General features: G+C 44.9%; 1 protein-coding gene across 2 annotated transcripts; it reads right to left on the reverse strand.

The window, feature by feature from the left end:
• Positions 1-4,596: 4,596 nt before the first annotated feature.
• LOC136520856 (cysteine synthase-like) lies at positions 4,597-7,972 on the reverse strand. Of its 2 annotated transcripts, XM_066514522.1 has the most exons (8): positions 7,957-7,972; positions 7,741-7,889; positions 7,463-7,590; positions 6,796-6,998; positions 6,559-6,684; positions 6,162-6,320; positions 5,137-5,330; positions 4,597-4,899 (listed from the first exon to the last, which is right to left on the reverse strand). In XM_066514522.1, exons 2-8 carry the CDS (start codon positions 7,846-7,848, stop codon positions 4,774-4,776), a joined length of 1,044 nt encoding a protein of 347 aa, XP_066370619.1. In that variant the 5' UTR covers positions 7,849-7,889; positions 7,957-7,972; the 3' UTR covers positions 4,597-4,773. The 2 variants fall into 2 exon arrangements, with proteins under 2 accessions (XP_066370619.1, XP_066370620.1); XM_066514523.1 differs by lacking the exons at positions 6,559-6,684; positions 7,957-7,972 and having other exon boundaries at positions 7,741-7,944.
• Positions 7,973-10,903: the final 2,931 nt, after the last annotated feature.

Below are 10,903 nucleotides of genomic sequence, written 5' to 3' on the forward strand. Positions count from 1 at the left end.
CCTCCAACCAACTCACTAGTCAGACGCAGGCTCAGGGGCTACACCCACCGGGTGCGCCCACGTGCACCCGCTGGCAAGTCAGAAAACCCCCCAAATGATTCTACCCAAATCGCCCGGGGCTCAGGGGCTACACCCACCAGGTGCGCTCGCGTGCACCCGCTATCAAAACAAAAAAAATCCCCCAGATGATTCTACCCGAATCGCCCGAGGGCTCGGGGGCTCCTGTCGGGTTCATAAACCCGGGGTCCCTAATGAGCCTGCTTCCCAGCAAAAGCTTGGCCAGCAAACGACGCGCAACTCCTAAGCCGACCCAGATACCTAAACGATAGGTCAGAAGAGCGATCCAGTCTCTGACAGGAAGGCCTGGCCAAGGAGGGGACAACGCTCGCTTCCGACTTCGACCTGCTTCTCCGACTGGAAGGCCTAGCCAAGGAGGAGATGACGCTCTCTAACTCTGACCCGCTTCTCCGACTAGGAATACACTAAACATCTGCTTATGGCTCTTCTCCAACCGGCATGGTCGGAGCCGACTAGGAACTACCAAACAGGGATGCCCGCTCGGTAAAGACCCAAGAATCAGGCGGAGCAGATAAAGCAAGGCGCTCAAGTCAACCGCAATACCGAGGACCGTACCCTGCACACCTGTGGGACAGTTCTGACAGGCCATGTCAGAAGGGTGCTTTGCAACCTTCTAGACATGTCAGAACACGAACAGTGTTGTGGGTGCCGACATTTGTCCTACAGTATGGTAGGCGCTGACATTGGCCATACCAGAAGAACACAATGGATCCTACCACATGCATCTAGGCGTCAACAGTATTGTCGCCACCGACAAACCTTCTTGTACCCGATGGTGTGAGCAACAAGACTAGGTAGCACACACACTCTCTTTCTCTCACTTGTAAAGCCATCCCCTTCATCTATAAAAGGGGATGCGCTCTCTCCCAAAGGATGATAGACAACACAGACGATCGATTCTAGGACCGATTCCGACGATTCATTTGGACGACGGATCACTCTGACTCTCTCTACTAGGCTCTAGAACTCTAAAGCCTCACGGAGCATATGTTCCAATACTTAGCGCACGTTGGAGCTCCCGTCACTCTTGGCTCTTTGGTCTAGACTCCGGCCAGACCTTTGACACCCCCCATCTTATTCCCTCTCGTTTGTAACCCCACAGCAAACTTCGAGCACCTAGGCTCAGGAATAAAGTCACCGACCGACTCAAACTGGACGTAGGGCATGTTGCCTGAACCAGTATAAACCCTGTGTCATTGAGTGCTAGGCCACATTCGATCACAACGTACGACAAAACTACAAATATTTACGTGCTGGTCACTTTTCGCACCGACATCTAGAATACCACCAAGTTTATAGAAAATATGTAATGACATCTAGAATATAAGTAAGTGCACTGTGGGGGATATGACCCCTGGTATCCATAAGACAAGACATGGGGCGCACTATCAGAGGTGGCCCAGCCCACATGATCAAGGCGTGCACGGCACTGGTCGATGTGCACCGCAAGATATTGTACAGTACCAAATAGGATACTTTCCTTATAACCCTATCCCTTCAGAGTATATAAGGAGAGACAGGGGTCCCCTAGTCGACATCTACATATCATACAATGCAATACATCAGAACACAGGATGTAGGTATTACGTCATACTGATGGTCGAACTTATCTAAATCTTGTGTCTCGGTGCTTGTATTACCATCTAGTTCATATTACGCGCACCCCCACCGATTCATCTACTACCGTGGGTATATCCCTCGGTAGACTGCCGACCAGATTTCATCGATAGTGGCGCCCACCATGGGGCTTGTGCGCGCTGATCCCTGGCGAACCAGATGGCGAAACTCAAGATCAACATCCTTCATGGCAACTCGGCGGATCGCGTCGACATCCTTCGACAACCACGGTGCATGTCTTCGTACGCGGATTGACATCGCCAAGCTCTGACTACGTCCGTCCTACTCCAACACAAGATCAACTTCGTTCTAGCCGTCAAGCGAGCCGCTAAGCGAACTACTCACGTCACCAACCAGATAACGCCATACGCTACCGACCAGATATTCTGTCTAAAGCTAAGTCATGCTTTAATATTTTTTTAAATATTCTCCAATCTTTGTATATCGCCATAATATTTCTCCGAGCTGTTTTCTCCATGTTTGCTCTCCAAACGATTTTCTTTCATGTATACCATCTTAAAGATGACATATAGCTAAGTCTAAGGCGAACCCTCGAACAGTCATGTTGACGCTCGGATGTCCCTAGAGACGGCCCTGTCTTCGCTCCTCCCTACATATGCACGAGTGTCTGCCCTTTGTGTTATGGGTGGTTGGCAGCGGCTCCTTAGCGACGCTTTGTTCTTCCTACACGCACACGGGCTCCGCGCTCCGTGTTATGGTTAACAGGCTAGCTAGGGCTAGAGACTCAGCTACACACTAACTGGTCGGGCGGTTTGTATTAAATATAAATACATCTTCATACCAACTGATCACCGAGCACATACGCTATTTCATCACCATTGCTGATTTTTCTCCGGAGTTCATATATTTTTACATCATGTACTACCCGTTCTACATATTTATATTGTAGGATCATCGTCCAGGTGATTGGACCACCTAGTGCTCGGACTTCTCGACCGATCAACTGGTCAAACCGCTAGGTTCATGGACTTCGTCGCCGACCAGTTGATCGGACTATTCGCCGGTCGTTTCTACTCAATGCTCACTTCGCCGCCGACTAGTTGACCGGACTGTTCGTCGCTCGTGCTTCATCATCAGCTACGCCGGGGACTCCTCAGTGCTCGGACATCGCTGGCTACGCCGGGGACCCCTCGGTGCTCGGACATTGCCAGCTATGCTGGGGACTCCTCGGTACTCGAACATCGCCAGCTACGCTAGGGACTCCTCGGTGCTCGGACATCGCCAGCTATGCCGGAGACCCCTCGGTGCTCGGAGATCGCCAGCTACGCTGGGGACTTCTCAGTGTTTGGATTCTTCGTGCAAGCATCGCCAGCTAAGCTGAAGACTCCTTTGGTGGTCGAATCTTGCTACGTCTCATCGGTGTGCTATCAAGATGCTCCATGCTGTTCTGATCAGGGTGCTGATCTTGGACAGCACATCTAGGGTCTTGATATGCGCATGTCAGATGACGTCGGCAAGCTTTCAGACTTCTTTTCTTTGACCCTACTACAAGATTCATTCTTTATCTTCCAGCAGGCTCAGGGACTAAGTGGCTACACTTCACCTGGCGGTGAATGTAGTGCTTATTTTTTATTTACCCTCCTTATTGACGGAGTCTAAGTGGCTACACTTCTCCTAAGTGGAAGAATTTTCAAATTTTACCTTGAGCCCTTACATCCTTCTAGCAAGCTTTACTTGGCTAAGTCCGAGGTCTCCTAATCAGTTAAACTGGTCGGCATCGACCTTCACCGCCCAGGTCATCAGTTAAACTAGTCGGTTTCGACTTCCACTGCTCGGATCACCAGTTAAACTAATCGGCTTCACGTCAAAGTTCTCGGACTTGTTCAAGACAACGTTGCTCAAATGATACAAGGCGCTCGGGGACTAGCTGTGGGGGATATGACCCCCGGTGTCCATAAGATAAGACATAGGCCGCACCATCAGAGGTGGCTTAGCCCACACGATCAAGGCGTGCACAGCTGGTCGACGTGCACCGCAAGATATTATATAGTACCAAATAAGATAATTTCCTTGTAACCCTATCCCTCCAGAGTATATAAGGAGAGACAGTGGTCCCCTAATCGACATATACATATCATACAATGCAATACATCAGAACACAGGGTGTAGGTATTACGTCATACTGACGGCCGAACCTGTCTAAATCTTGTGTCTCGGTGCTTGTATTACCATCTAGTTCGTATCACGTGCACCCTCACTGATTCATCTACTACCGTGGGTATACCCCTCGGTAGACTACCGATCAGATTTCGTGGACATGCACTGTCAAGACATTAATTTGGTGTTGTAATGTTGGCACCTTTTTTATAGACTTAGTTAAAGTCAGAGAAGTTTAACTTAGAACAAAACCAAAGTGACCTATAATTTGGAACGAAGAGAGTAGTTAATTAACTAGTCCATCAATCCTTGTTCCTGCATGGACTACAACTTTAGAACACATAAAGTATTAAAAAATACAGAACAAGATTTATGGTGTCATGAATCTAGATTTTGACATTCATTTTGATCTTATTAGTAGTTGCAAATATTTTATCCTGAGGGGAAATAGATTGGAGATGAAGAATATTATCAGAGAACTCTAAATTTACTCTAGTGTATCTTTTTATTGTCTAGAGACTTGATGTAAACAAGCATATAACTGTTCTCTTCCATTTTAAAAAAGATTTATAAATATACAGAGTGAATAAATACCGTATGAAGATAAAGATTCACTGTAAATCTGTTTTTCTTTCCTTTAAAAAAAATAAAACATCATACCGATTCTGAGGCAGTTTGTTTGGTTTAGCAAATTATACGATCAACCAAATTTGAAATAATCGTAGGACTCCTTAATTAGATCGTTGTCTATTTTCTAGAATTTTAAAAATTTTAATCCTGGGACACATTAGTTCGTTGTCCATTTCTCCTCCAGTTAATTCATACATTTTCCTTGAGTATAAATTCTGAAGCAAAATCACGCAATTCATTGCGGTATAACCGAATATCAGCTACATGCAACACATGCCGGCCGTTACATGGAAAATATCCCACGGTCCTCTTCTGAATACAGGATCAAATTCAAAATGTCATGGCAATACACTCCTCTCTAACAGCAGCAAACAGGTCAGAGTTCATGTATCTCTCGCCGCCGGTTGGAAACATGGTGACAATCATCTTTCCCTTATTTTCTTCTCTCTCTGCAACCTAAAGGTACATTCATTTCAAGGTTTACTAAAAAAATCAGAATAGAAATACTCCCTCGTTCCAAATTTTAAGATGTTTTGTTTTTTTTAAAATATTCCTGTTACCGTATATCTAGACATACATAGTGTATATCAAAGTACATAGAAAAAACTATCTAAAAAATCCAAGACTTTTTATAATTTAGAATGGAGGGAGTAACAACTAATGGAAGAAATTTTAGTTAGGATTGTTGCAAACCTTCAAGCAAGCTGCCAAGTTCGCTCCAGATGATATGCCCACAAGAAGGCCCTCCTCCCTGGCCAACCTGCTCGCGTTCACCATCGCCTCCTCAGTTGTCACTGTGACAACCTCATCAATAACTGATCTGTCCAGTACTTCAGGTACAAATCCTGGTCCTATTCCCTGAATTTTGTGTTTGCCTGGTTCACCACCTGAAGGACAACAATACTATGTCATTATCATTCAGTGTGGAAATGGACTGTTATTGTTCAGTGCAGAAAACGTCGCTCTGTGCTCGTCCAACTGTGCCTGATAATAGGCATAGAGCATTCGACTTTAAAGTGGAAAACTGATGGGCCATCAATCGCCCTGTTCGCTTGGGCTTGTTTGGCTTATAAGCCGTACTTTTTCAGCCAACGAACAGTATTTTTCTCTCACACCAAATCTGTCAACAGTACTTTCAGCCATGGTTTATCAGCCAAACAAGCCCAAACGAACAGGGCGAATACAGGAGAACCCCTCTTTGGATCCTATCATTTTTTTTTGAATTGGAAACTAGTTCGCGGACCAAGCTATTTGGCTTGGAATTTGACATCCGCAACTTTCCAAAGTTTAGATATAGACTTGTCTTAAATTCATGCCTGAGAGATAGAACTAAATTTTGTCGATCCCCACACTCTGTTTTTGGTCTGCAACTTATACCACGCTCTTCGACTCACTCACCGGCAGCCTGCAGCAGTGCAACATACAAGTCTCTCCACCATGTGACTAACAACAGCACACAAGTACGTTCCCCATGCGGCCCAAATTGTGATTCTTGGAATGGATTTCGATTCTAAGGATCCAAACAGGCCGGAATGGAAAATGAAGTATCTCTAAAGAAACATTAGCTACTTAAAGGAATACTTTCTGAGCGCATAACACTCAATATAACACATTTTTTCTCTGCCTCCCTAACTTCCTATATATACCAAGATCATATTCGTTCCAAAGATCATAGTAACCTAATTAATGATAATTGATGTTTCTGAATGGTGTACTACCTGAAACAACTGGACTCTCTGCAGGCTCAACACAGATGATCTTGATACTGGGGTTTTGCATCTTCAGATACATCCCAACACCAGATACCGTACCTCCTGTGCCTGAACCAGCTACAAATATGTCCACCTTGCCAGCAGTGTCCTTCCAAATCTCAGGTCCTGTATATCAATCAGTCCACATCAACAACATGCAAGGTATTATGATATCATGTAGAAAGTAGAAACAACATTGTCACCTGTACCAGTTCCAGCAAAGTATATTAAATAGGATAGAAACTACTAACTATCACTACTCTGTAATAAATTTCAGGAGAAATGGTTCGTCTGACGTCTGCATAAGCTTACTCATGTGTACTGAAATAAAAACATCATATCCAAACTCATTCGGTAACCATACCAGTCCATCTAATATGTGCTTCAGTATTTGCTTTGTTCGAGAACTGATCAAGAACATGTACATTGGGCAATTCTTTTTTGAGCTGCTCAACCTTCGCACTTACGCCCGGGAACCCAAGGCTTGGATCTGCATATGTCACACTCAAGGGGAGTTCGGCCATACAATATTAATTCCACTGAATTTACACTGCCACTAATAATACAAGGTGTTTCAGTAGCTTCCTGGAAATTATCTTACCTGTTAAATACAGCTCTGCACCCATGTATCTCAACAGGATCTGCTTATCGAGCGAGTATTGACCTGGCATAACTGCAACGAACCTGTAACCCTTGCGAATAGCAATGAGGACTAATCCCAACCCCATGTTACCGCCTGTTGGCTCCACGAGTGTTGTGACACCAGGTGAAATCAACCCCCTCTCCTCTGCATCTTCAATCATTCTTCGGAAGAAAATAGAAATGTTACTGTGCAGTCTGTGCTAGACTGCTAGTACAATCATATGACAGAGGAACAATAAGGGAACAAGTAGTAAGTTACAGCATAAATCCAGAAAACCTAGGACCATGAAATACTCTAGGGGTCTAGTGTTTCTGAACATGGCAAAAATGCAGGCCATACATATGTGAACTTGGGAGACTTGTGCAGGACAGGCACAAGATTGCCAGTTGACTTTTGTGTTCCCCCTTCCCAGTTTGCTATATTCCCTCCGCCCCAAACTTTTAAACGTTTTGGCTTATCTACGTAAAAAATTATGTGTCTACAAAAGCCAAAATGACTTACAATTTAGAACAGATGAAGTATTTTTCAGCTAAAAATCGAATCAGATGATCCAGAAAATGGATAACTTTAAGTTCCATCTGAATTCCCTAACCAGTAGGGTAAAAAGGAGTAAAAAAGGTTAGACCTCAAAGCGCAGCGATCCTTGACGGAGCAGAGAGGCTGGTAGGCCTCCGCCTTGCCGATGATCCGGGCATCGACCCCATCCTTGCCGGCGATTCGCTTGAGCTCGATCAGAGGTGTCCACCCAATGAGCTGAAGGAATCGTCGCCCACGAACGATTAATCTCTCATGTGGCCTTATTAAGCCCAAAAGGCAAGCAGGAAGACGAAAGAGAAAGCCGAGAAAAGGCAAGCAGAAAGACGAACGAGAGAGAAGGAAGAGAACACAAGGGGCCTGCCTGACCTGCGTGACGTCAGAGACGATGTACTCCTGCTGCCCTTCGCTGCAAGCGTACGATGATGGATAGAGCAGAGAGGGAATCCCCCTCCTCCCGGCCTCCTCTCCCACCATGGATGCAGCAGCGTTTCTTGGACTCTCGCAGTCGCAGCGTGCTGTCAGTGAAGACTGATGAGTGATGACTGAAGCTTGCCTCTTGCGAGCCGCAAGAAGAGTCCTTACCAGCCGCACGTGCACTCTGAAGTCTGAACCCAAGAATGCTTACCGCTCATGCGTTCTAAAATATCTATATATAATTTTTTTTCTAATAAATTTAACTGAGTTTCAACCGCACGTGCACTCTAAAAATCTCAACCGACTGCTTACCGCTCCTGCCTTCCAAAATAACTCGCTTCTAGAATCGTTTTTTTTCCTAAATTTAACTGACCTTATAAGAAATAATATTAACAAATAAATTTGTTATAAATATATATCATGATTAATCTACTAATACTTATTACGTATAATAAATTATTAGTAATTTTGATTCTATAGTTGGTCAAATTTAAAAGGTTTTGACTACTTAAAAAATGAGATGTGTAGTTATTTTGATGGAGAGATTAGCGTCCGGACGTCTTGACGCCGCGCCCGCTACCCGCTCGCTACCCGTCCGTTTTCAATAATGATACCCTTAGGACGCCTATAGATGCAACTTTATGCTCCGCTTTACCTTGTGCTTCGCGCCTGCTGTCTGCCCATGGATGCAGTTTCATGCTCCGCTTCGCCTCATGCTCCGCGCATGCTACCCGACCATGGATGCAGCTTCGTGCTCCGCACCGGCTGCCACGCCTATGGATATAGCTTTGTGCTCCGCGCCTTCTGCCACGCTCGCTTCGCTTCCCGCACGCATGCGAGGACCGCTGCGCCCAAGGGGACCACCTTCGCCTGCGCGCCCTTGTCGCGCCTGCTCATGAAACACTTGCAGCATAAAGCATTTGCTGCGACATAAGTTTGAAACAGATGAAATATTTACAACATATGTTTATGTGTATAGGCATTGCAACATATGCAACATCCAGATAAAACACTTTCAACATACGTTTGAAAGAGCTGAAACATTTGAAACATACACTTGCAATATACATGTATAGCCAATGCAACATATGTAACATCCAGATAAAGCACTTGCAACATACGTTTGAAACACCTGAAACATTTGAAACTACACTTGCAACATATGTGTATAGTCATTGCAACATATGCAACATCAGATCTACTTTTACAACATCTAGATGAAACATATGCAACATACATCTGAAACGCATAAAACATACGATTGCAACATGTGCTTATCTACTTGCTGTCCTCCAATGGATGCTCATTGACGCGGAGCTTGATGACGGCACGGACCTCGATGCCATGGCGTGGAGGTTGGACCTCGGCTGTGCACAGTGAGAGTCCGGACGGGAGGCGCGAGGCGCGCGGCGTGAGGCGCAGGCGACACGAGGCAAGAGCAGTGCATGGCGCGAGGCACGAGGAGTGAATGGGGTGCGCGAGGCACGGGGCAAGAGGGTCCGTCCCGTCTGGCCGACCGGACGTTCGGTAGAGAGCATTACCGTTATTTTGAAACAAATGAAATAATTTTTAATACGCTATATTAGAGAAATACGGTCAGGTCCACCACCAGTGTGGCAGTGTCCATGTCGTATACTCCCTACGTTACATAATAGATGCCGTTTTATAATTTGTTATGGAAACCAACGCTGAAGGCAGGACGCTTCTCAATTTCATTTCACTCTGCACGCCTCGGAGCCTGGCTCATCTGCGACTTCCCCGTATTCAGGCCCTTAGGTTCAGATGCATGACGTTAATTGGGGAGAGTGACTGGTCCGAGCACGCGAGATGAGGGGAACCAGTGAGATAAGGGGAGCTTCAACAATCGACTCTAAAGCTAACTCTAAATATTTTTCTTATATTTTAATAGAAGAGAGAGAAACTAGTTTTTGATAAAGAGCTCGTCTTGTTCGTTTGGCTTATAAGCCGTACTTTTTCAGCCAACGAACAGTATTTTTCTCTCATAACAAATCAGCCAACAGTACTTTCAGTCATGGCTTATCAGCCAAACGAACAGGGCATATGTTGTTGCACATATTTCAAGGTTACGAGAAAGTATCATGTAGGCCTATCATATTAAAAGCTTTGTTCTAAAAGTTAGCATTATTGGAGAAGTTGGCTTAAAGCTGGTAATTAACTCTAACCATTATGGGTGCCCTAAGGGGGAGATTTAAAAACATCTAGGCTCCTAACTTGTTTTGGCGATTAATGACGATATAATCATTGTGACTAATGTATGTTTTGCAGTGCCATTTCTTAGTGAGGTCAAAATGATGTATATTGATTGGGCTTATGTGGTTTTCATTCCCTTAATGATGGATTTGATCTGTTTTCAAAGGGCTAATGACGAGTTAGTTCTAAGTGTTGTTTGACATTGAGAAACATTTAGAGCAGTTTAAGTTCTTATTCTCTCCTTTGGTCATACTACGAAGAGAGGTATGAATGGGTAGTTTGACCTAAGTGAGTCTAGTGAGTACATGTGATGTACACTTGTAAAAAACTAGCACTAGGCTCCTCAGATGGAGCCCAAAGATGATTGAAACCCAAAGCCAAACTCAATGGAGTTGAATTGCAAGAGTTTACACTATTTTTGTAGGCATCAAAGCTCTCCGGTTTGGGCACCGCAAAAACCACCAGAGCTATAGAACATTGGTTTGGATAGGGTTTTCTCTGTTTGTTCAAGAAATAATTCTGGTGTAGAAACCGGAGTGACGCAACAGAGACGTGTGCAGTTTGGCTGAGAGGAGATGAAGTCATCGGAGTTTGCATCAGAGATACGCTATAGACGAGTGCATTTGGCCGGTGAAACAATGTCAGCGGAATCCTCCGTTACCACGCTGGAGTTTGTATATACACTCACGGCTAGTTTGGAGTTGAACCTTTTTTTTTTTTTTTTGACAACAGAGTTGAGCCAGTTGAATGCCACCAGAATTCTCCGGTGCTACACCGAGAAAGCACAACAGAAATCCGGTGATTGGTTTTTGGTTGAGTGGAGTTCCAACAGTTAGTTTTGGGTGCTTGACATATATACACCCCATCCTCATGCATTTTAGGTCTCTTGGAAGCTAGGGTAGCT

This window comes from Miscanthus floridulus, chromosome 18, assembly GCF_019320115.1.
Source record: "Miscanthus floridulus cultivar M001 chromosome 18, ASM1932011v1, whole genome shotgun sequence".
NCBI classification, from domain to species: domain Eukaryota; kingdom Viridiplantae; phylum Streptophyta; class Magnoliopsida; order Poales; family Poaceae; genus Miscanthus; species Miscanthus floridulus.